Source organism: Rhea pennata, chromosome 13 (genome assembly GCF_028389875.1).
Source record: "Rhea pennata isolate bPtePen1 chromosome 13, bPtePen1.pri, whole genome shotgun sequence".
NCBI lineage: Eukaryota > Metazoa > Chordata > Aves > Rheiformes > Rheidae > Rhea > Rhea pennata.
Window position 1 is genome coordinate 17,933,036 of NC_084675.1, and position 26,327 is coordinate 17,959,362.

A 26,327-nucleotide genomic window follows, 5' to 3' on the forward strand; every position below is an offset into this window, starting at 1 on the left:
ACTCATTACTTACTTTGCTAATTTTGTCTGAAGGGGGTGCTGGGGCAGGGGGCGCAGGAAGGTGGGGAGAAGAGAGGAGGAGGAGGACGGAGCCCGAGAGCAGCCGGAGCCGGGGAGCCTTCCTGCTCGTTAATACCCAGGCAAAATGATATGCACATACACAGCTCGGCGCGCTACCGCAGGGAGGGAGCTCACACAAAGGAGCCATTTACTGCCTGAAAACTGTCTCTGAACAAACCCATTGTGTTGGAGTAATACAAATTCACACCACCTTCCTGTCTCCGTTCCCACCGGGACCTCGGCTGGTTCGCGTGGAGGACCCTGGCGGCCGGGGACGGGGAGAAGCCCCCGCTGCCCTGCATCCCTCGCGGCGCGGCGACTGCTCGGCGGCCCGCAGAGGTCACCCGTTGGGGCCAAGTGCCATGCTGATAAGGCAGAGGTGCGGCGGAGGGGGGACCAGAGAGAAGAATTTGGCCAAGAGACTCTTAACAATCCATCAACTCACTCCTGGCCAGGCTGCGCGTTTATCTAGGGAGGCGATTTAAACCCAAGAACCAGAAGGAGGTATCTTTTGATGTAACATTTTGTTCTTTTTCTGAATACAAAGTTATTCCAGGCAATGCAGTTGGCCTGAAATAGTTATCAGTTACAAAACCAGGACTGCTCCTATCTCGTCTCCTTGTGCAATGCAAAGGAGGTCCTCCCGCTGAGCTCCAAAGTAGGGGAAAAGCTATTAATTAAAAATAATTCTTCACGTTAAGGCTTGCTGCCTAAAGCTCAGTTAATATTAAGGAAATTCCAGCCGTTCACTCCCTGCTGCTGGAACCTTTTCTTTTTCTATTTTGTTTTGCTAAGCCTTTCGGGAGTGAGGGAGCACGAACGCAGCCCCACCGTCTCCGGCCCCTTCCCTCTCCTCCCCTAAAATGCCGGCGCTGCTCCCCTCGCCTTCGGAGTGATGCTAAAGCAAGAGGTCCCCACCCGTCCGACCGCACGGCTCCAGAGAGGAAAGAGGGTTTATTCGGCTTTTCCGCAGCAGAAGCCCAGGACGGGGGCTGCAAAGCCGGTGGCCGAGCACGCAGCCCGCAGGCAGGTGCGCGTCTTCCTTCGAGGAAAACGCCGAGGCCCGTCACCGGGACGGGAGAGCCCTCGCCCTCTCCTCCCTGCCCGTCCAGCTCAGCGCCCGCCCAAAGCCCCCCAACGCCAGGCGCACGGGAGCTGCAGCAGGAGCCCTTCGCCGCCCACCACGGCTCGGGCTCCCCGGGTGCCTCCACGCAGCCTCTTGCGGGAAAGGCGCTTTCCCCCCAAAGCAACGCGCTTCACCCCGGCCCTGCTAAAAAACGCCACCACCGAGATCTTCCCCATTTTATCAGATACCTCCGTACCATTTGGGAAATGCAGAAATAGTGCAAAAAGGGAAAACTGTGGAAAACAACACACCAATCAGACTTCGGAAGTGTTCTCTGCTCCTCTAAGGAATGGTTGAAATTACACCCAACTCTACCTGTCATTTTCCCCTGCCTAAATACTACACAGCCGCAGCAAATAAGCTGATTTCAACAGTGACAATGTTACAGCAGAATTCTTGCCATTACAATATCCCAAACTGTCTATAAACAGCACATTTCGCACTCTTATTTTCTTAATAGCTGGATACAGCTAAAAAAAATCCAGGCCATTTCCATGACTTTTTCCCTGAAATCATGCAGCATGCATGAATCTTCGAGAGAATGGACCCCACAAGCTTGTTTTATCAAATTCTGATTTCTACCATTTCCAACTCCATCACGCCAAAACTTGATGTACAAGCTGTCAGAACAAAAGCTTCATCTCTTCAATGCACATATTTTAAACCCATTACTTTCATTTTTCAAACAGCAACAACAACAACAAAAAACCCTTCAGAATTTTTTATGCTTCTCAATTTCTTTTTGAAATTTCTTAAGGCCTCCAAAGCTTCAATTAAAACGATTTCTACATTTTTCAGCTTTTAAGTCCTTCGCACACATTCACATTTTTAAGTGTATTTTTTTAAATGCTCTTTTCTACTGAGGTAAAGGTTCGGAAAAGGTAGCAACAAAGACAGCATATGATGGGAAAAACTGTTTCATATATCATTGTGAATTTACATATAGCTGTAAAATGTGTTATACCAAAAAGGACTGCATTAGAACAGAACAACAAACAACTTCTACTTTCTTGAGCATTAGTCTTACTAAGATGTGAATTTAATGTGAGTTTAGATCTTGATTCATTAAAGCATTTGAGTTCATACTTAGACACATATATCTGAGTCTTACCAAAATCAAAGCAGCTGGAGATCAGCTTAAGCTTTCCTTTACGTTGCTTTTGGCCCATAAAAGCAGAAGAGCTAGCACAGGAGAGAACAAATCACCCAACAGGCTTCTTTTCAAAATCGTCACGGCACCCCAGTGCTTGCACACAGCCAGGAAGCAAGAACGCACCTGCAACCCGGACGATTTCTGTAGGACTCCAAGCATGGATCATCTCCAGTCAACTACGAGCCTCTATTCACGGATCATGTAGGACTAATACTGAAAAGCTACTTCAGAGCTAAGCTAAAAGGGAAAATGGTGCTTTAAGCTATGTCCCAGCCCAAATTTGTTGGCTTCTTTTGTTCCCACTGACTTTCAGCAGTGGGGATGTTATGGACTAGGGTGCCAACCCCTCATGCTAACAGGGCCACTGTCAGAGAAAATTACTGCCTGTATTATTAATACTTATGTGTTCATCTAATATGAATGTATCTCAGACCCACAGACAGCAGTTAAAGGTTCCTTTCAGTCACAGAATTTGTGCACTTGATTTTCTAAATCCTCACTGTTTTCTTAACACTGACTGCTCTCTGCACCTGAATTCCCACATGTGCACACACAGAGTCTCAGCAAGTAATCCACACTGGGCCATGCTAATTCATCAGCAAAACATTAACCCGGGCTCTTCAGAGCCCCAAACCCCAGGATATTTCATCTGAGCTGCACAAGCAACCCCTTTCCCAAACCGTAGTTGAAAGGTGCAGTGCTCTCTGCCGGGGGAGCAGAGGCTGGTCTTGCAGCCTGTCTCATGGGAAGCTCATCCCAAACGCCTGCAAGAGAAATTACTGAACACAACACTACTGTCTACATCCCTTTATTTATACCGCAGTAAATATAAATCAAACACCACCTTCAATGTAAAAGCTACTGATTGGAAATTTCACTTCCAAGTGAGGCTGCTTTCCATTTCCTACGCTGATATTAATTTGTCTTTGCAATTACTTTGTAAGCTCCTCTAGATCACACCATTCATCCCATTTGTAGGGCCACAAGTCACCTAGATGCCATCTGTTGAAAAACAGAGTGACAGGAAGTCTAAATAACACCCGAGTTGGGTTATAAATGCTACATTTTGACACACTCAGAGGCACAAGGCTGGGGGAACACATTAATAATTACTTTAACCTGAACTAAGTTCTTCCTTAAAGGCCTGACCGCAGGCTGAAGCCCAGTTCCATAAATACAGTGGTTTAGTCTGGACTAATTTAAACAAACTAGGTATGCAAATATTCAACACTCCAATGGCGAGATGCTTTCTCTGATAGTTCTTGCTTTAGCATGTCAATCTCAGACCTTGATTGCTTTTCTCACACTTCTTTGGATGAAAGGACATAAACAGCTATGAAAACCAGTTCTTTAATATGCTACTTTTCAATTCAATTCAAACATACACTTATTGCAAAAAGAACAACATGAACTGAGAAAAAAAATCAGAATGGAGAGCACTATAATGTAATAGCAAAAAGCAAAGCAATTTTCATTCCTGGATCCCGGCCGATTCACGTACAGAGCAATTTTTCTACTATAGACCAAAAAAGAGATGCAGTGGGAAGAAGGACATAATTCCAGTCTAAGCTGGGCACAACTCAAGAAGGAGGACTGCTTTTAACTTAAATTCTATGTTTTTACAAGCCTTTTAAAGTCACTGCTAACAACTTACATTTCACTTGACGGCAAGTATCTGTGTATTACTGCAGAGGACAAAAAAAGTCCTAAATCTTAGAGGCTTGGATTCTTCGACCTCAACAAGTTTAGTCTGGTAACATTTGTTATATGATGAAAAGCTTTGTGTGAATGCTAATAACATTCTTAAAGGGTTAATGATGCCTAACTGATTGGCACTAAAAACTAGATTTCATTTGGTATAGTGACAGGGAAACTCTGCCACCAGGAGTATATGTCCGTGCCCACATTATTATAGGACAATTTAGGTCATCTTATTTTAAATTTCATGGCTCTGTAACAGAGATGTAAATCAAAGTCAGTGAGGCAAATGATGATTTTTCTATAGTGAGGTTTTTATAGTCTTGATCTTGAAAATATGCTTTGGGCCCAAACTGTCTGTCAAAATTCCGTGAATTAGCCAAAGGAGTTTGTGTTGCTGCTAGTATACAATTAGAATCAGAAAACAAAAGCAGAAAGCTTTCAGAGCAAGCATGTCTCATCATTTTTAAAATCTGGGCTATACTAACAATTACCATTTCTAAAAGAGTTGGAATCATATGCTGCTCACTTCTAGTGACATGTGGATACTGAAATGGTGAGATTTCAAACTGAGGCACACCTAGAAGGTCGAGGTAAATACTACATGCTGTTAGTGTGTCTTCCAACACTGCAAGGAGATGTGTGTTCACTCTGTGTAGGTGTGTATGTACATGCCTGCATACATAATACCTTATTGAAAGATTTCAAGTACTTAATTAGCGTGATTGTAACATGCAGACCCAGTCACATACAAAGCAATTCCTTACTTTAATAAATACACCACGAATTTGATATACTGGTTGTTTTCTTTTTAGACCTGATTTATCTGTCACTTGCATTTCCAGATTTGATTTATTGGTCAATTTCTTTCACAGATTTGATGTATTGGTCATTTCCTTCTCAAGATTTGATTAAAGCACATTGCATAAGTCCTTTCAGATGTATTTCTAAATGTTGCATGTATATCTCGTATGTATGTTTAAAATCTTAATTTCAAAACTTTCTTGATTAACAATTCATCTCTTTCTATATGGAGCTAGTCCTTGTTATCCACTAGTATAATCTGAATTAGATGAAACAAGCAATTACAGTGGATATAAAATACAGTAAGCGTAGTTTTACAATAAATTGCACACTTTGAAGCTTTAAAGAGTGTCAGGAGATTTATTAAAAAACATTAAGACAAAATAGGTAAAATTTGAGTTCTAGCTTCAACATTTCTATACTCCAGAATTACAGGCTGCAGCAGCAAATAGAAGGGAATTCATTTTTGCAGCTCCAGTCACCTGGGAGACGCCAGAGATGGATCCCGGTATCAGGTTCGGGACATTGCTCACCAAGGTAAAGGTGCCGGGGTGACACTTTAGGGAAATGTGACACGTGGAGAGTCACAGAAGTGACTTCTCTGTCTCAGGCCTGCACCCTCCAGAGCCCAAGGTAGACACCTGGGGCATAAAATCAGGCAAGACAAAGAATTCTTTTTCTGGAACTACAACAGAGGCTTCTGTTACAGCACACCTAAGACCTCACTTTCTAAACCTGTCTCTGAAGAACAGTAGTTCTCACACTGAAACATCTTTTTTGGTGCTGCACTGTGGTATCAGACTCGGTCTGATCACAAGCACCTCTTGCAGAAGGGGGGATCTTAACACCTCCTCGGATAAAGGTAAGAGCGCTATCTGCAGAGCCAGGCTAACATTATCCATCCATTAGTGACACAAAGCCCCATCACCTGGAATCACCACCCAGCTGCTGCCATCCAGGGTACGGCCCCAGAAGACCTCGCCACATGGCCAGAGCAGGTCAGGTCCTAAATGATGGACCCAGAAGAGGCTCTGATGCTGCTGGAGGTACAACTAGAGACCTCCCAGCAAATGCACACTCAGCCAAGCTTTCAGCACAGTGTTGAGGGAAGTGTTGTACAAAGGGTCATCGTTTAGATGGGACAAGGACCCGACGAAGCAATAAAAGGAGGGAGGCAAGCCTCGGCATACTGGCTAAATTCCAGCAGAGGTAATTAAATTCTGCCTAGTGAAATTCTCTCTGCACCCTCAACAAGATACGGGTATGTTATCCACTTCCTAATCTGCCCCAGACTGCGGGCAAGGTTGTTTGATACAGTTAGACAGCTGCTTGATTCCACTGGTGCGTGAAAGGAGCTGTATCCATCCATATCTTATCTGCCTCACAGGGGTGTTTGGAGGGCTAATTAATAAATATTTGGAAAGATGAAAGGCACCCAGGAAGTGGAAAGCATTATTATTTCACGCTCGCCTCTGAGCAGATCTTGAGATAAACTGTATGACCTGTGAATTCAAACAGCTACATGAATGTATTTCGGCATTAGCTCTCAGAATGGCTCATAAGGCAAAAAGGCCCCATCCTGTCCATGGCTGAGCACCTCCTGGGAGGAACTTCACAACTAAATCTCCCACTGAATCCAAGAGACATCAAGGATGCTTCTCACATGGCAAAGGATGCTCAACTTCTCACAGAATGAGGTTCTCTTTGAATAAAATTAATTTTGCACTTTAATACACCCGTTCCATGTTTGCGCTAACAGCTCGGGACAACTGTCATTAAAGTCAAAAGAAACTTTTCCATTGGGTTTCATGGGAATTTGATTTGGTCCTGAAAGGCAAGAAAGAAAAGCCAGTACGCAGCAGGCACTGGTGGGCAGCAGCGTTCTCCGAGGCACAGTTATCCTCTAGCCACATAACAAGACACGAAAGTAAGGCGTTTGCAGTAAGATACGGAAGTATACATATTTTTTGTGACAAAAAGAAAAATGTAAAGAAACAGATTACTCCAATAGCTGCATCTGTGATCTTTTGTACTAAAGGTCTGCAATAAACAGACATTACACACTCCAAAATATTTGGCTCGGCACAGCTGTGCTTTCCCCATCCCCAAAATTAAAAGTTTGGATTTTATCGCTAAGGATAACAATAAATACCACAGCGAATAAGCACCAGCCCCTACAAAGAGGCAAGACCTCGACTGTACAGCAGCGAGTCCTGTGAGAAGTAACAAGAAGAGAGAAAAAATAGCTATTGCATTGCCTAAACAAGCTAGGGAAGTTTCAGGTGAGAAAAAAAAAATCACTCTTCTCGTCCCACCTTGACTTGCTCTGCGCTCCCCTCTTTGATCAAATTCTCCTATCAAAGTTTAATAATGTTTTTCCTAGCCTCAGAGTCCTGTCTGATTGGAATGGTGCTTTCAGCTCAATTTCTGTCTCTAATCAGCTTCCATTTCATTCAAAGGACATAGTTCCTAGGTAGAATAACAACAGTTTCTCTTCTGGCAATCTAGTTATGATTGGGCAGAGCTTAATACAAAATGGCAGTGCCACTGGTATGCTTCCCAAGCCTAGTTTCAGCAGCCTGAGCAGTGGGGCAGGTCCCTCCACAACGCTCCCAAGATCTTGTCCTGCCATGCCCCAGGGGAAGGATCTTGCTGGAATGCGCCACAGCTCCCTGGCATGCTCCCAGCTCCTTCCCGCAGGAAGCGGGCTGTGCTTTCGGCCACGTTGGCCCCTTGGGGTATCAAAATGAGATAAGGCATGCACCTAGACCTAGGAGCATCACCATGTCACTAAGGCTCAAATCACAATTCCTGATAAACAGCCAGTGTCCTTCCTTTGCCACCTGTGGCCTGCAGCACTGTTCCAGAAGCAAATCTACCTACTCATACAAATCAAATCTTTCTACTCAGACACAAGAACCTTCTGCACAGTGGAGAATTGGCTCCTCATCTCTTCCAGATACTACATCTCCAGCTGGTTCAGGCATAGACATGCCACAGTCAGAGCCGAGGATGCAAGTCCCTACCTCTGGCCATGCAAAACTGCAAAACAATAACAATAAAAATGAGTATAAGGAACATCAAAGCAGCAGCTGTTGTTATAACACTATCCTGTTAATAAAGTAGCAGTGAAGATCATCTGATGAGGCTGTGGGGACCATGAGGATTGAGAATCATAGCCAAGGTCCAATGATCCCTGCTTGCTTTGGAGGAAGACCTCACAGCTTCTGACTATACAATTTAGGGAGACCTGCTTCCTGTCAAGAAACTGTCTCAGAGGTCATTTTTATGGCAAGAACAATCAAGGTTTCTGGCCTCAGCCAGAACACAGATCACTCTTAAGGTCAACCTGCACACAACTTGGCAATCTTTGTCTATTTATCAGCAACATGCTGAAGAAACTTGGCCCTGGATGGTCTGATCTGCTTGGTTTCTACTTGGTGTCTAAAAACAGTGACACACACACAAACACACAAAAAGGCTTTCAATTTTAAATGAGATTCCTTAAAAAGACTTGGCGCCAGTGCTGCCAGGGACCTGGGGCAAGGAGCCACCAGGGTTCTCGTTCCAGGTGGGCACTGTATCATCCTATTTTGGTAGTCTCGAGTGACCCTCACTGCAGTAAGCTCCTTTTCTGCACTGAATGCAGATTGCCGGGACTCAGTGCTTGCCCAGAAAGCACTTTTCTTAAAAAGATGCATCTGTGTATTGGCTTTGTACCTACAGTTCAGGATATCACAAGCCTGAGCCTGATGACAACAGCAACAAGGAAAGGATCCATCCAAAGGCCACTGAAATTACAGCAAAAGTTGCTACTGCCATGAACTGGATTTAGAGGGAACCCCTGCATCCAAATATCATCACTTCTTTTCTGCATGACAGCACACGAACAACATACCCCAGAAAGTGACATCTTCACTAGGTGACTCATCAGCCTCCTCCATTGACTCAGTGCTTTATATGGAAAAGAAGAAAGCAGAGGAAGCTATTTAAAATGATATCTTCCAGTGTTCCGCTACAAAACGGTGGAAGGCAACAATACAGATAGACAGCAGTTACAAAAATAAATAAATAATAATAAAAAAATCTTAGCACGGACAAAAATGCTACCATTTCTTTTGTGATCCAAAATTTTCCTTTTTTTTTTTTTAATGTGGTGATTGCAACAGTACTCATCCTTCAGAGCAGAGTTCAAAATGAGTATATTGAGTATATTAAAAGCTAACATAGCATCACAGAAGCTTTTAAAGAGATTTTCTCAGGCCTTTTCTAGAAGAGTCAGCAAAGGAAAAGCAGCCTGCTTTCCACAGCCAGGTACCTTGAATTTGGTAGAGACCTACTTACTGGTTTCCTATAAAGCAGGACAACCTATTTCCTATTTTCTTCTTTTCTAGAAGAGCCAGCAAAGGACAAGCAGCCTGCTCTCCAAAGCCAGGTACCTTGAATTAGGTAGAGACCTACTTACGGGTTTCCTATAAAGCAGGACAACCTATTTCCTGGTCCCATAAAGATCTGCGTGAGGGCAAACCACTCCTACCAAAGCTCTTGAATTTGAAGACTCAAAAGGAGACATCATAAGATAAAAGGGAATCTACACCTGAAAAGATAGGGTTCGTAGCTGTATGCCTGAGAGCAAGCAGATTTCAAAGGGTTGGATAGGTCAGGCAACATAACCCTCTGGACTCTCACTGACCTTTTTTTAAAAGTCTCTAAAATGATCTAAAGCTCTCTAATTTTCATACGCATCCAGTAATGACTTCCTGCCTTCCTCTATCACTCAGAGAGCCAACACTACCCTGTCCAAGACAAATCACCCTCTTAAGAGAAGATAGGAAAAGATTTCTGCACCAAGTGAAAAACATCCAGCCCCCTCTTACTTTCCCAGCTGAGTTTTCCCCTGCCTTTTCCACTGTGCCAGCATTTCCCACACAGAGCAAATCCACATTCAAACACTCCACTCAGCGGAGAGCCAGTTCTCACACCACAAAACGCCAAATCCTCGGGAACATTTAAAACAAATACATTGCCGTTCGCATTCTGCACTTGTTGAAACATAAAATGGGGCTAATACCTTGTTTTCCATCTGCTAGTTTTTCTCCGAGACAATGTTTCAAGACAAACATGTTGAGCGTGGGTACAATGTGGAAGTGGTTTCAATGAGGTTTTATACAACCTAGTTCCCACCACTGCTCAGAAAGCATCTGAATGCCCTCTGTTTTGGAGGTGTTTGTCAGTGGTGTGGGTGGCTTGGACAGAAGATGAGGATCTCATTCACCCTGACTGGTGTTCTGAGAAGTGGCTCACCACTCACACTATTCTGCAATAATCTACTGTGTTTCCAGCAACAAAATACAGAATCGAAGCTATCAACTGTCACCACTCCCGTGTCAATGGAGCTCTGAATTTGCTGCCACAGGAAACTAGAAAATTACACTTTTTAGAAAGGGACAATGCTTGTAGTGTTATTTAAAAAAAGAAAAAGAAAGAAAGAAAATCACATTACAGCTATTGGTTCTCATTCTGCTCACCTATCACTGTACACAGGGCATTTAGATCTAGAGAAAAACAAGGAACAGATGTTGGGTGATTGAAAAACTTGAGCCTTCCATTGTTTTATTGACTTGTCACCACAGAGAAATTTGCTTTAATTTACTTGAAAAGTAAATTACTTGATCTTCATAAAACTGGTGGCAAGTCACAGTTCTTAATGAGGATGTTAAACAAGGATTCTGTTTAACAACCAGAGGCACCAATTCCAAATGCAGTGTCTATTTGAACAGACACATCTATCTTTCCTTTTGAAACATGCTGGTTTATTTTCAAGATGTTTGAAACACTCAAGGGAAGGCAAAAAAAAAAAGTGAGCCCTTGAAAGTCTGCCCAAAAAACTTCAGTCTTTTTTTCTTTATGATGTTTGATTGTACCAAGTAACGTCTTTTGGGGGAGGGGGGTTATTCTTTTTTTTTTCCCCTCCTTTTGAAAGAAGTAATTCATACCTAAATAGAGATCTTTTTTTCTTGGAACCCATTGGCTTCAAGACAGATGTCAAAGTAAATGGAGAAAAAGTGAAAGAAGGAAAAGAAACCCAACAAACGTCAAGAGTCCTGTGGTCCAGGGACTTCAAATCCTGCAAAGACACTCAATTTTTTGAAAACAAACTACTAACTAGTGCTTCTTGTGGCTGAAACACTTTGAGAAGCAGAGTACAACCCCCCCCAACTCCTAACCCAAGGTGAGTACCGCAATCCAAATAAAGCAATGCTTCGATTGCTGTGAATAGGCATGGTATTGCTCAGATACAGGCACGGGAAAGCGGGTCTTCCAACCAACTCACAACAGCTCTGAGGAATCACTTCCTACCCTTATATCCATGATGCAACACACGTCAGTGAGGCTGGAGCCTCTCAGAGACAAGATGAAGAGGTCTCTTTTACAGAGAGAAAATACAGGATTTTCAGAGGACAGAGAGGAGATTTTCACCCTTGTCACCTTTGCTTGTTCTTATTATAGCAGAGAAAAAATTTTTCTAGAGCTCCTAATCCAAAGCTGTTTGAGTCTACCTCCCTAGAGTTGTACTACAACAGGCTGGAGCAACTAGTGTTTTCAGTCTTTCTTTACACCAGAAAATTCATATAACTATGCAAGAAACTTTGCCTGCACCTTTTTTTGTAGGCAATTTTCAGCCTGCAACATAGATCTGTGGTATCAGCTTGGAAGTCAATCACATTTTCCACCAACTACATCTGCCATGCTCCCTGCTAGGTCCCAAATGTTCTATGGAAGACATGGAGAAAGACATACCAATGATGAACCAAGGTACACAAGTGCTCTCTGCAAGGTCAAAGCTGTTGGTGCTCCTACAAAGAGGAGGCCTAGAGTAACGATGGCTTGTAGGAGCAACAGGAGAGGGAAGGAGATAGGCACAGCAGGGAGGAGAAAACCAGGACATGGGAGCTCCCTGGCACTGAAACAGTTTGCTATTACCCTGCACTGGTACCTTCTCACTGAGGTGAGAAGCATGAGCCAAATGGGCATCCATGTGCTTGAGTGCAAGCCCTCTTTTCACACCATGACTTCCAAAGGTTGGACGATTCCACAGGAGTAAACCTTGCCCCACTTTCAGACATCATATATATGAACTACACTTATCTTGCCCCACATTCAGACATAATATATATGAACTACATGTTAGCACAGAAGTGTGACTCCTTTCATGTGCGTGCATGGAGAGAAGGAAAGAGAAAGAAAGAAACAAACAAAAGGTGCATCCAAAACGACAGAGTGCAATAGGGCTTGGACAGTGGGATGATGCCCACACAGTCAAGAGATGCCTAATGAGCCTGGGGCTCACTCGGGCTCCCACTTTGGCACAATAACAGCACCCCCTAGCCCTACACTGGAGTACCAATTTTGCTGCGATGCAGAGAACATGACTCTAATTAGCCACCAGCACTTCTTCCCACTGCTCCTTGGAAGTCTCTCATGCAGGCACAGACAAGCCCTGAGCAAGCCATGGTAGCCTGAGAAAAACTGAGCCTGAGGTGTTAACAACCATGAATATAATGCAGTTAATTTAATTGGGTTGTCCATCCTTGATATTTGAAAAGTCCCTTTTAAATGTTACAACATTTTTTTTTTAAAAGACAAGTGAGTTATTTTCTCCTGAACTCCATTTCCATTTTAATGCTGATGTTCAGCTTCTTTTGCAAATTGAATGAAGGTAAAATCCTCACAATAATATACCATCCTTTTGAACAACTTATTTCCTTTTGGTGCAGTTTCAAACAGATAGAGTTGTAATGGCCAAAATAAATTTTATTCCAGAAATGCAGAAAGCTAAAAAGTTAAGCTTAACTTACAAACCTTTTTTAAGGGAGACAAAATCATGCCAGCCTTATCACCATGACAGTCACAGTTGTTTTGATTTATTATGCAATGGTAATCAGGCTACACAATAAATTTGCTATAGTAATGCATTAATCACTTTGTAAAGAAAAATGAACTCCTGTAAGGAAGACAATACATTTTTCTCTCTCTTCTCCGGCTTGGTAGAAATTAGTCCCTAATCCCATTCTTTAGAGAAGGAAGCACATATTTTCACTTCTGCTGCTTCATCTTGGATTTGAGCTTATGGCTCAGCAAGGTCACTATCATCTTACATCCTACATAACTGAGCTACGCAAGTATTTCTCAAAGACATTCCTTTTTTAAGAGATTCTACATACTCTTTCATTGTGTACACAGAGTTTATACATTTGGATGAAACAATTTAAGTATGATCCATGACAGAGAGATCACTGAGAGGATATGGATGTCCAAAAAAGTCATGCAAGAAAGGGGATGTCATGCAAGGCTGAGGCAGTGTCTTGGACAATGCAAGAGAGATGGCATCTTTGATATGTGTATAAAGAGGAGACATCTTTTTCTTCACAGAATTTTTAACTTCCCCTCACAAAGTACCATGCAGACAAATACCCCCATCTCCAGATCTGCGACCCACTGGGAATGCTTTGGCTTGCGGTTCCCAAAGGCATAAACGTACCTTTACTGTTGTCTCTTCTCTACCCAGAGACTCCAGGGTTAAACAGAGACCTTCCTTTACAGAGGCAGCCCGCAGAGGTAAAGGACACCGTTTCGTTTGCACTTCGGGCTAGGTTGCTACGCACATCAGGGAAGGGACAACAGCATTGACTGTGCTTACGGCTGTCCTTTCCCCAGTCAGAGTCCCGGTATTCCCAGGTGACCCATGCTCCCACTGACTTGTGCTACAGATATTGGTGCTAACTGGTAGTGCTATGGATGCTACAACTGGGGGCCACGCTGTTAGATCATACTCAAACATATATGAATAAGGTCCACACTGACAAGACTGCAGCTCATACATAAAGCTGACTGCCATACCAAATTCAGATTGTCCACCATAAAGTTTATTGTCCTCTGCCTTCACCCATACAATTCCCCTAAAGAAACAGTCTAGTTTCAGAGCAGGCATGGCTTGGGATTCAGGTGACCTGCCTCCCTACCTAAATCTGCTGGGTGACTTTAGGTAAATCACCTTCTGTAACATGAGGATAATGACACTAACCTCCATGATAAAGTTCCCGGAGATCCAAAAGCTGAAAACGGCTCTCCAAGAGCTGGCTATTATAAAGCAGCAAGCAGCTGTCCTGAGAGCAGCTGGCACAAGCTCCACAAGGGCACTGCTGCGCATTAAACTGCCCTTCAGAAGCTAAGACGCCTCATGGGTGGCCCCAGAGAACCTTCCTCTGGAATAAGCTCGAGCCATTGATGGTAAAAACTCGCACCATCTCATTTCCAGGAGTGGTGTCTGAACTAGAAAGGCAAGGCAACAGTTTATGCCATTTACATCCCTTTAGCAGCTTTCAAGGCGGGATTTTTGATAAGGCCTGAAGGAAACCAGAATCTTGCAGGAGTTACAAACCACCTCTGAGACGCTTCCTGGTATTCTGCCCTGCTGACCATCCCAGCTCTGGGGCAGTTCGTACCAGCACACTCTAGACCAGAAGTCCCTCAGAAATATTTCCTTGCAAGGAAATACTTCTGTTTTGCTCCAGGACATCTCCTCCACAAACCTTCCAGGTAAGGCACAACAGCAACCAGAAAAGCTGAATTAGAAGGCTCCATTTCCCCTCAACTTCCCATGAAGACCAAGGGAATGTCCATTGAGAGGACCCTAATGCCACTGTCAACTTTTTAAAAGGAACCTACAGCCTACCTTTACACCCAGGTCTGTGCAGATGGCTGAAAAGTCCTCTTTGGCTCCTCTTCATCTGTGGCACTTAGGAACAATTTTTCTGCCACAAGGTAAAGGCTAGATCTACCCAAACCCACGCCAAAGCAGGAAGCTCTTGAAACACCAGAGCTGACTGGCAATGCCACCAGAGCGGAAATCCCACGTGCAGATGGCCATAGCCACATGGAAGCTGTTGAAAGGAAGGAAACTCATGTGCCAAAGGCTCTTCTGCTTTGCAAATGCCCTGCAAAGTGCTGCCTCTTCCTTGTGGCTGGTAACATCTGGAAAGGTACAAATGCTCTATCACCCTGCCACAGCTGTCTGGAAAGGTATTTACTGGCTCAGCCACATCTCGTGCATCCTCTGGACATGATAAAGGAATGCAGGGAAAAAAAGAGAAGGAAGGGCTGAAAAAGAGAAGGAAGGATGGAAGGGAGGAAGGAGACTCTTTCACAGAGACTGCACAGAGGAAAAAGATGAAAGAAAACAGGAAATTCGGAATTCCTCCAAAAGCACTCGCTCTGTTCAAATGGCCTTTCTCCTTGACAACACAAAATGCAACTGTGGACAAACTCAAGGACTGCATACTATAAAGTAAACACTATCATCTATACTTACTTACATATATAAAATCATGTAACTTTGACATCATGATTTACCATTGCTGAAAACATAGTTCACACACACACACACACACACACACACACACACACACACAAAAGACAAAAAAAAAAAAAAAAAGCACTGCCCATTGCACTGCAGCATCACAGTAGCATCCCCATTACGAGGGCAAATTTGTGGGGAGGCTGTAGCTAGCGCAGGCAGGTAAAGCAATGCTCCCTCCCCTCTTTCCTACAGGAAAAAAGAAAAAAAATTAGCAGGGTAAGAATTAAGTTATTCCTCTTTCAGTTGTCGTGAAGCCCCAAGGCAGCATCCTAACAGCCCTTTTCAACACAGGTAAATTGAATTGCAGCAAGTTTACTGCGTGCAGACTCCTCCAACAAGACATTCAATAACAAAGCCGTGACCATAACCTACGAAGAAAGGCTGAAAAACACCACGGGCTTGTTTAGTCTAGAGAGAAGAAGGCTGCAGCAAGACATAACAAGAGTCTGCAAATATGCCAAGGGTCAGCGAGAGAGGCGAGGTGGCCGCCGCCAGCCGCGGGGCCCTGGCGCCGCGGCAAACGGGAAGCGCTTCGGAGGAGCGACGGGGTACTCCGGGCTCTCCACGAAGGGCTTCAAAAGCAGGTTCTGCTAAGGTCTGCAAGGAGTAACATCCACCCGGCTGATGCTGCCCGGGGGCGAGGGACGGACTGCGTTGGCCTCTGGAGACCCCCTTAACCCTCCTGGCCATCTGACTCCTCCAGCAGCTCTCCCATGGGTATTCAACCCACTGAAGCCCAAGTTCTTCCCCTAGCTACCCGGGGGTTGGGCATGATTTCTTCCCTCCGCCCAGTTCCTGGATTGGGGCTGCGCTCGGGTAGCTGAAAAAGCCGCAGGGCAGCTCTAGCGCCTTTGGGACCATAGCAGCAGCTTGAACTGTTAAAATCCGACACTTGATTCTTATGCAAATAAGCAAACGAATGGGAGGGTGGTTGGTGTAAGAATGTTAGAGCTTGGGCCAAAGGCTGAGGAATTGCTTTGAAATGAATTGTGCTAAAAAATGTAAATAATTCTAAAATTTCGAGTGGATTATCCTGGCATCTTCGTGGGTATGCGGCTTTCTGCTGCTTATACAAGGGAAATTAAAGGCATGCAAAGCTGGTCTCTGACATTTTTAAAAACTTTCTGATGGCTGAGAAGACCCCTCTAAGCAGTATGGACTCTGCCACAGGCGTACACGAGGGTCTCAGCCCTGAGCTGACCTGAACGCTGGCGCGGCTGGAGCGAAGCGCTGCACGGAGCGGCAAAGCTCCCTTTGCCTTCTGCTCTGCCCTTCCGCCCTCGCGATACCTCCTCCTCTGTAAAACAATGTTTCACCTCCACATCCCAAAATGAAAGGCCGGCTCCAAAATCTGCTCGTCTAAGATCTCTGCAAAGCCCCGGGGCCCGCCAGGCCAGACACCGGGCAGCGACGTCCTGCCGAGGAGGACGGAGCCTTCAAACGTTCAGCAGTCGCACGGCACCCTCCAATACCCAGAGCTCGCTACAGCGGGAAGGAAAGGGTTTGGCAGGGAACACGTCTTGCTCGTTTGAGTTAGATTCAGTATTAAAACACAAAGCTTCAGCAACTGTAAAACAGTCCTAAGGAAGCACCAACCAATCCTCTTCCCTTCTAGCCTCCCCAGCTCAACATCTTCCAAATACTTTTCTGCCTTCTGTGCCACGGCAATGAAAACATCAACCTTCTTGCTGCATTCCCTTGTAGAGCTAGGGTGCTCGCTTCACCAGCTGAATTAGCTTACCTGACTGCAAGTTGGGAAAACTAAGAGTATATGATAAATTGCAAGAAAGGCTTAAATGGATGATATGCCAATAAATAATTCTTGCGCATCATTTGAAAACCATTAGGTAGTTGAAGTAATGACTGATTTAACTCTACCTATTTAGTTTACCTGTGATAACATACTGTAAAATCTTGAGGTTATATAACAAGTACAATCTGAGCTAAAAACCTTCATTTGGAAATAACTGCAAAACTTGAGGGTTTCTTATTCTTTTTCCTTTTAAAAAAGATTTAATTAAAAACACAAGATGAAATAAATATTTTAGGCAACCAGCAACAAAATGGGAAAATACCATGTGTTTGGAGTTTTAGTGCCCTCTGAGTGCTGAAATTTATTTGCAGCAAGCAGAAAATAGACAGCAAGCATAAAAATTCAGCAGATTCCCGCTAGTAAAATTATTTATCAAGCTAACAAGGGAGGAACCCTTCTAGTAGCAACAAGCCAGCAAGGAAAAGACGTGCCTTTATATTTTACCTTTGGGTTAGCACACCAGTAAAAATGCCAACTGACAAGCACTTCACATAAACATTTCTTTCTAAATGAGCTGCCTTGTTAGAAAAAAAATCTAAGCAATGGAGTGCTACAGTCAACAGACAGAAAAACCCAGGATGAATATTACATTGCTCCATATTACAGAAAAATATAAATAAGGACATAAAAATAATGTGGATGCATAAATGACTTTAATAAATTAACACTTCATTCTGTATTTAAAGTAACTACTTGGGCTATAAATCTATCTTAGCTTCAATTCTACAAAGAAAGCATACATCCCAGTAAGGTATTATTTAGATCTGTCTTACCTCTTGAACTATGTGTATACATATATGTGTACACGTGTGTATATATATATATAAGCATTCACTGTGCTGTTAGCTGTGCTATTCAAGCCCCATTGCAATATTTATCATATATTTATTTTATGACTGAAACCCTGAAGTCGGTTTTACAGTTTAGTTTAACGACACCAAACTTTGATTATAAATTATAAGTGGCTTTATTGTAGCCTGAAGAGGCAAAAATTTGGAGGCATTCGATTGCCTGATCCCAATTAAATTTTAAAGAAATAGTAAAGTGACACACATGCGCTGAATAGCTGCACCCTGAAGAGAACCGCAAACATCTCCTGTCCGTCTAACCCTGCACGGTGGGGCTATCCCCTCCGAGCAGCTCTTTGCAGGAAGAGGCATTTGACCATTGTCAGCAGGCTTTAAATCAAAACCAAATCAAACTAAACCAAAGCAAACAAACAAACAATCCAATGACTTTTTTTTTTTTTTTTTTTTTTTTAAACTATTCATATTTTCATTGCAGGAAAAAAAATAGCTTGTGGGAGGGTAGGGGGCAAAAATCAGCCCCAGCACTTTGTCCGATTCTGCAAGTCAGGAAGCAAAACCTGCCACCATGGTTGACAAAAGGAAAAAAAGGAAAGTTTTATACTAAACTGAGTGCTAGAGGGAAGCACAGGTTTGCACGGTGCTTCTGACTGATCGCAGATGGTTTTCTGGCCATAATTATAAGGCAGATCCCGCATTACTGCACTTGGACAGAACTGCGAAGGCTGGCAAGGAATACGGGGAAAGGTTTTTAAAAAAAAAAAAATCCCCAAACAAAGCAAACGAGGGGGGTAAGGGGGGGGGAAAGCACATCCTTTTCGGCGCTCCTGCTCCCCTCCCGGCCTGGGATTTTCTCGCCCCTGCAGCGGCTCACAACGCCGGCAGGCGAGGCGGAGGCCCCCCGGCCGCTGCCGCATCCCGCCTCGCGCTCCGGCCCCGCGCCCGCCGCGGGCGCCCGGCCGCCTCGGCTCGCTGCGGAGGGACCGCGTTAGTATGGATATTTGTCCGCAGGGGACAAACGCTTTTGAGACGCGAGCACAACGTTATGGGCAAAACGTCAGCAATAATCACAAAAAAAGGGGGAGAGAGAAACATCATGGATGTAAACCACGAAATAAATAATACACATCAACTTCTACGTTTCTCGCCTTTCATCTGGGTACAGCTGACATTAAGTCCAGGAATTGATATCTTTTTAGCGCAGGAGACACAAGATGCCAAGTTGTATTTTTTAGCGCAAGGCCAACATGCAAAAACAAAGCTAAAAGAGTTGAAGAAATGAGTACAACAGAAAACAACGAGATTATCTCGTCGCTGGAAAGAAAACGATCAGCGTTCCCATGGAAGCCGAGCAGTTAATATACCGCTATCTTCGATTTTTCCATCCTCTCCTTATTAGAATATAATTTGGGTCCAAGCGGTACAGATACAGGTTCTTACTGACCACAGGAAGGGAGCGCTACGGGCAGAGCGAGATCTGCAGCACGTACGCGTGCACGCGGTCCTCACGCCTCCCGCCTGGCTCTGCCTCGGCGGCGAAGCCGTTTGGACCTGGAAGTTGTTTGAAAGCCGACGTAAAAGCAACCGCTAAAAGGCGGGATGTTAAAATCCTACTGGATTCTGCTCCTGCTGCACCAGAGCAGCCTGGAACGTCTCCACTACAGACAGAAAATAGCAGGCATGAAAGAAGAACAACATGTGAGATTTTTCTCCTTTTTCTTAAAAAAAAAAAAAAAAAAAAAAGCGCTTGTCTCATCTACCTGGCCCTCCCCGTGCAGCAGTGCCCACGCCGCTGCCAGCCCGGGCCCGCAGCAGCGGCCCCTCGCTTGCAGGGCGGACGTGGTCGCACCGGGGCCGCAGACCGGCACGGCTCCTCGGCTCGGCCCGACGCCTTCGTCTCGTGTCGCCAGCGGGCTTGCTTGCGCCCCGACCTCAATTACCCCGTACAATCCCGCCGCAGACAGGGAGCCAGCTATTTAATTACCCATCCCTGCTAACAAAAGCCCTCTTTATTTTGATTAGCTTTGAGGGACCGAGGTGCCCCGCCATGGGAGCACGTTTAAATAATCGCACGATACGGAATAACACGCCTGGAAACACAAAAAGAGGGGGAGAGGAGAGACGAAAGAGAAGATGTAAACTCGGTCCCAATTCCCAATTTAAACCACGGATGACCTCCGGGTCAATTTTTCAGAGTATCGCAGATCAGTTCAATTCTCACCTCCGCTGCCTACCTGCTAGCGAACGAACTTACGCTGCCTTCCAACAGGCTGAAGCAAGGAAAAGGAGATGGTGTTTAGCTGCCTCTGAATAACCATGGTTATTAGATGATGCATGCAGAGGAAAAATTACCATTTCCCTTCTCCTTCTTCTCCTTTTGATTGTCATTCTCACCTCACTGGTGATTAAGATGTAGGACGCTCTTGCAGATTGTTAATTAGGTGCTAATATCTGCAAGGGGCCACAGCAAGCTTCTCCACCTGAGGTCATTTCTCAGAAGTCAGGCTGTCTCCAATGACAGTACCTGTAATTCCCAGAGCTAGTTTGATTCCCACTCAACAGCTGGAGCTAGTGTTTCTTTCATGTCTGGTTTCATTTCCTATCTGAAATTATATGAGTGCTAATATCTTTATTATCTTTCCTGTAGAAGTGCAATGCTTGAGCATGGCACAGTATGTTGTTCATAGGCTTTTCATTCTTTTTTTTTTTTCTTTTTTTTTTTACCAAGGCATTTTCAAAAACATTTCAAGCAAAAATCTTTATAGTTAACAAATTTATAGCTGAGGACTCTATTATAGATATAGAGGGAGAAGGTAGGAGTGAAACAGCAATAATTTGGAGACAGAAGAAAAGCGAAGCAAAGCTGCACTACTGCTGAATGATAATAGCTCAAATCTTGGCAAATAAATATAATGGCACTGACAGGAAGGGGAAGAAATACAAGGACAATGTGGCCTCTGTGTGTCTTGGCAGGTGCACAAGAGTTTATCTATATATATGTGTGCACACATAGGTAGCAAGGATGTATATATTGCACTTAAGTGAGCGAGAGAGAGAGAGATGGGGCACATAACCAAACCACGATTTTGCTTGTATTTTGAATGATTCAAAATTCGGGTAAGAGGAGGATGTTTTTAATTCAGAACATTACCAACTATGAAAGAACCTGATGTTTGTATTTGTGGCCTGGTGCACTCAGGAGACTAAATCCTCACTCAGACCAAAGTCCTACAGACCACAAAACTTCTACTCTTGAGAGCTTCTGCAATCCTCCAAGTGCTGATGTGAAGCACAAGTGATTTTTCATCCAAGGTTACAAAATAAGGTAAACATCAAGTACTGTATATTATACTAGCTTTCATTAGACGGTTTCAAGGAACATTACAGATTTTTTTTTAACGCACACAAAAGCCTGGAAGATAAAAATTAATTATCTAGTTTTGTAACTGTGTAAACTGAGATATAAAGAGATCAACGGTAACAGACCTTTAGAAGAAATGTAAGATAACAAGTTTAAAGTATGCGTGTGCTTCAGTATTTTGCTGAATCAAGAATGAAACAACTGGGGCAAAGTCTCACAAGTGAGTCAGACCGTGACTCCCAACTCCCCGTTTCTTCACTCCCTGAACGTTGGGGCTATATGTGGAAGCCTGAAGCAATTTTATAGGAGGGATGCTAAATCAGTGCTTTTCTCATCTCCTCCATCTTCTATATTTTGGTAAAGTGTGACTCATTTGGTAAATGGCACAAATTGGAAAAGCCAAGAGATGTTTTAAAAATATTTAAATTATTTTTTTTAGCCCTTAACTTAGAGTTTTCTATTAGAACTAAATGACAGCAAATGATACTTCAATGGAAAAATGTTTTAGAATTTATTCTAAGCATAGGGAAAACTATTAAATGGACTTTGCTGGGAATTTCTGGAGGTAAGACCTGTCAAATAAGGCATATGCCTTTGCTCATAAAGACTCAAGACGTTTTGTACTTCCAATTCATAGGAGTGATCTAGAAAGGAGTTTCAGACATAGTGAAAGTCTGCATTTTATAAATACTAGAGGACGCTATTTTTGTCTACGTAAAATGACCTGTAAATTGTACAAGATGAGTTTGGGGAGAGGAAAGTGAGGGAGAGAGGTTACTAGCATTTTCTTAGCAAAAATAACATATTACTTCCCATTTGAAATAAAAGATTCCCATTTAGACTTAACACAGCATATCTGCTTGAAAAATATGAACATAGTTACCATTGACTTCAATGGGAAACTTGCCAACGATATTTCATGGACGTTATCTTCAATCAGCTTCAAAAAATAAAGACATTTTAAAGGCAGTGCTACTTCAACAAGGGAAAGTTAAAAATAACCCACTCACAGAGAAATTTGATTTTTGCAATGCTTAGGCTCATTTTCAATGTTATCAGATATATGGCCTTAGGATAAGACTTGGTCAATAAGGTCTGGCCTGCAGCGCAGCCTGGCAGCTTGACATCATCACAGGCTGCAAAGAAATATGAGGCCACAAACAACAGTCTGGCTTGATTGTACATCACAAATGCACACGAACAGCACGAGAAAGCAAAAGGTCCTGTGCAAAACACAAATCTCTCTAAAAAATGTATGTGTGAACGCAGGAGCAGCAGCGGAAAGTAAGTGAATGTATATTTTAAGATTGCTATGATTTCCCTTGTGTGAAAGGTCTTAGAGGTAAACTGAAAAAGGAACAGAAAACATATTTCTGTTCTTTACTGCTCCTTATTCTCTCCTTAGTTTTAGGGCTCATCCATATGGGGAAATTATGTCGTAAAACCATACCACAGTGCTATCCATTCCCTCGGTGGACAATCTTACTCTAGAGTAAGAGTGGATTTTCCTGGTTAGTTTATTTTATTTTGTAAGTGGCTTAAGCTATACTGGGAAAAAAAAAATCCACTCTTACTCCAGAATAAGAACATCCATCCAGGGAATTCTACCAGCACAGCTATAGCAGTATGAATTCATATCTTGCTTTTTATTAGCACGCCTTCCCCAGTAGACATTCGTGTTGTGATGGAAGTCTAGGCACCAGGAATTCAATGGGAATTTCAGCAACGCCTGCAGCGGGGCTGGGAGTCCGCCCAAGACCTTTCCTTCCCACTCGAGACACAGCTAAGATGCAGGTTAGATTCCAGGATCCATCATTTCCGCATCCTGCCCTTAGAGTATCCCACAAGTCCTTCAAGGACCCTCCATTTTATCTGAAAACTAGAACATGGAAAAAAAACAGTGATAAAAACAACTATTTTTTTTCTTGCATTTTATTTTTTAAGAGGAAGCCTGGCTGTAGTTACTTATCATAGAATCAGTAAGGTTGGAAGGGACCTCTGGAGATCATCTAGTCCAACCTCCCTATTTATGGCAGAACCAAATTCAGCTTTCCAACAGGATCACATCAATGTCATGAAATAATTAGGCATTCAGTGGGATATATTATTCCTGGTAGCTCCATAATGTTGGAAGATGGAAAAGCTCTTCTGCACCAAACAAAACACACTGAAGTGATATAAAAATAGGTATCAAATATGGCTGGAGTTATGTACGTGTCGTGAGAGACGTTGGCCAGAGTTACTAGGAGTTCTGCATGTGCAATAAGCCAATATATGGCCCTTGGAAATTAATAGCTCCCTTATAAAATACCACAATGTATCCTTGGTGGTATTTTATGAGATAGCAACTAGTTTTGCTATTGATACAACAGTGTATATCACAAACACCATCTTCATCCTGCCGTGCTTACTCTGAAAACTCCCAGTAAGCCCCACGGGCTCCAGTGTATGGAGTGACACCACGATTCACATCCACGAGTCCTGTCGCCGTTTGCCCCAAGGGAGACGTTTGGTGAGAGTGTCTTAACCAACAACCACCAAATATTCCCACCACACTCATAAAGTGAACGGCCTCGAAATGCTAAAAGTATGCCAGAAATAACACAATTCCTTCAAAAGAGTCAAGTTAGTAAGTCAGACCATGGAGACTACTGTCCACTACTATAAATGTACAGTCTTAAACTCCCTTAACCAAGCCAACTCCATGAATATCAACTAAGCAGGCCTCCAGAGAATATGAAGTATTGGAGTTTTCATATCTAAGCTTATTATTCCTAACATCACTGAGACACTTCCCTGAATTGTCCTTCTCCTTCCCAAATTCCCCCTCTGACCAGATGTCTTTCTCTTTCTTGCTTTTACCTGTCAATCATGCTCACAGCTGAAATTTGATTTCTCTCCCAACAGTAACCTTAGATGAAACATTACCATAGGGGTCAGAACTGCCTGAACCTTGCCATAAAAGTTCGTTAACTCTTCCAAGACCCAATAGCTATTTGCTTAAAAGTAGCAAATTTTGCCGCTGTTTTTCTCAATAATACATGACAGCATAACCACAAAGCACTGGAAGGAAGGAGCAATGAATTGTTCCAGAGAGCAGCAAGCAAGGCAAGTCCTGGGATCGCAAGTGTACATCAGGGAGAAAGCTTTTGCTTTTTTAATATGTGGATAGCAAAGATTTATATCGCTTATATAATTTATATAAATATAATAATTACACACACAAATTAGAAGACTCAGGCAAGCTTTCCTCTCAGATTACTGAAATTAGAGCAGTTCCACCAAAAGCAAAGTGATGGAATATGTGCTGTACTTTTGCAACGAAAACACGTAGTTTCTCCAGCTTAATCAAAATATGGCTCTGTTCTCATAAAAAAGTATATTATGCTTCAAGCCCTTCTAAAAAACAAGTGGTCTGATTTCTGCGTCATTTATGGTGGTGTAACAGAAAAAAAAACTGCATGGCAGGCAAAAGCATTACACTGGGTGTAACTCGGGGAAGGGAGGAGCGCGTCGGGCCCACCGCACACCTCCTAGGAGCTGCCTGAGGAACCCACTCTGGAGGCAAAGACTCCTCCTGGTGCTATTCGACGTAGAGTCTAGCGCACCGGTTAACCTCTTCTGCACCCCGACTCAAATTTTGGATTAAAAAAAAAAAAAGAAGAAAAGAAGAATTCAGTGAGCTAGTGAAATACGGGCGTTGTTTTTATGTCAGCACTGGTGATCAAAGTGCTGTAAGCTGTACAGCAGTCCGTACTCTTAACTGAGACAGGACACTTCTTAGTGACACAGGAATCTCTACCATTGCAGCCTTGAAGCTTATTTAAACCGCTTAGTATCTTCTAGAGTTGAGGTCAATAAAAATCAGATTCCATGGAGGGAAAAAAAAAAAAAAAAAAAAAAAAAAAAAAAAAAAGCCCGTTCGAATCAAGCAAGGGAAGCGACTAAAAGTTGAATCCCCACATTGTCATTAATGCCCTGTAGCTTGTCCGTGTTGACAGACTGAAAGAACATGAATTTCCGGAGGAAAACCATGCTGCGAATTATGCATGATTGTAAATTTTAAGCAGGGAAGTTATTGAACACTGGCTCCGGATTCTCATCAAGAACTGAGGACACCTTCAGAAGACCCATCCCTAATCCCCGTAGCTGGTGGCTGAGCGGTGGCATTTGAGGAAAAAGCAAGCAAACCTTTGCGAAGGATGGGCTGTGAGCGGCGGGACACGGGCGAGCCGCTGGCACGCGGGCGAAGCCCGAGCGGGGCGCCCGGAAGCGAGCCGAGCCAAAGCCCCGGGACCGGCACCGGCACCGGCCCCGGGCCCCGACCGAGGCGCCGCGCCGCCGCCGCCCCCACGGAAACGGGGCAAATTGCTAGCGAAAAGGAAGACGTACCTTTCCTTTCTGACCTCGGGTGACAGCGAGTTTCACATCACCGTTGTGGAGGATTCTCTCGGGTACCTAATTTAGCAAATATATTAAAATAAACCATTATTAAAAGGAATTTTTAACATTGTAAAACCTGCCTGCCGAGCCACTACTGTACAGAACAGCACTTTTTATATTCAGATGCTAAAATAAGCTTAGAAAGTCTCTTGTACTGTTTATTAACTGTATTTGAGTGAAGAAGAAATTAACACAAAGTGAAGCATATTTAGGATGCACATCTACTCTTTACTTGGCATAATAACAGGAGAATCTTACTTATCAGTTACCTTAGAAAACATGTATTTTTGCCTCAGTGGTGATTATCACCTTCTAAGACATGAAAGCGTATAGCTTTCCGTATTTTTTTCTTAATGATTATTATTAGCTGTGCTAATGTAATTGGCAAAATAATAATCACTTTCTGTACACACTCCATTATTTTTCAGACAGTAGCTTAATAACAGAAGCAGAGCTGTCATTTCTCCCTGCCGTTACTCACACTGTACAAATTCATACTGTCAACATATATTTAAAATCTAATTTAAAAAATTCAGCATAGTTAGAATGAATCTTTGTACAATAAGTGAGATAAGTCAGTGAGTCAATCTATGCTTTTTTTAAATGTGAGTATTTTGTTGCGTCCCTTCTATTTAACTTTCTC

The 26,327-nt window shown here is 43.3% G+C and overlaps 1 protein-coding gene across 2 annotated transcripts in view; it reads right to left on the bottom strand.

The window, feature by feature from the left end:
* The window catches only part of MAF (MAF bZIP transcription factor), a 189,821-nt gene that overhangs the window by 152,137 nt on the left and 11,357 nt on the right, over positions 1–26,327 (bottom strand). For both annotated transcript variants that reach the window (XM_062586323.1, XM_062586322.1), the window contains one exon: positions 25,634–25,699. In XM_062586323.1, coding sequence (XP_062442307.1) covers positions 25,666–25,699 — 34 coding nt within the window. In that variant the 3' untranslated portion in view covers positions 25,634–25,665. The remainder of the gene's footprint in view (positions 1–25,633; positions 25,700–26,327) is intronic.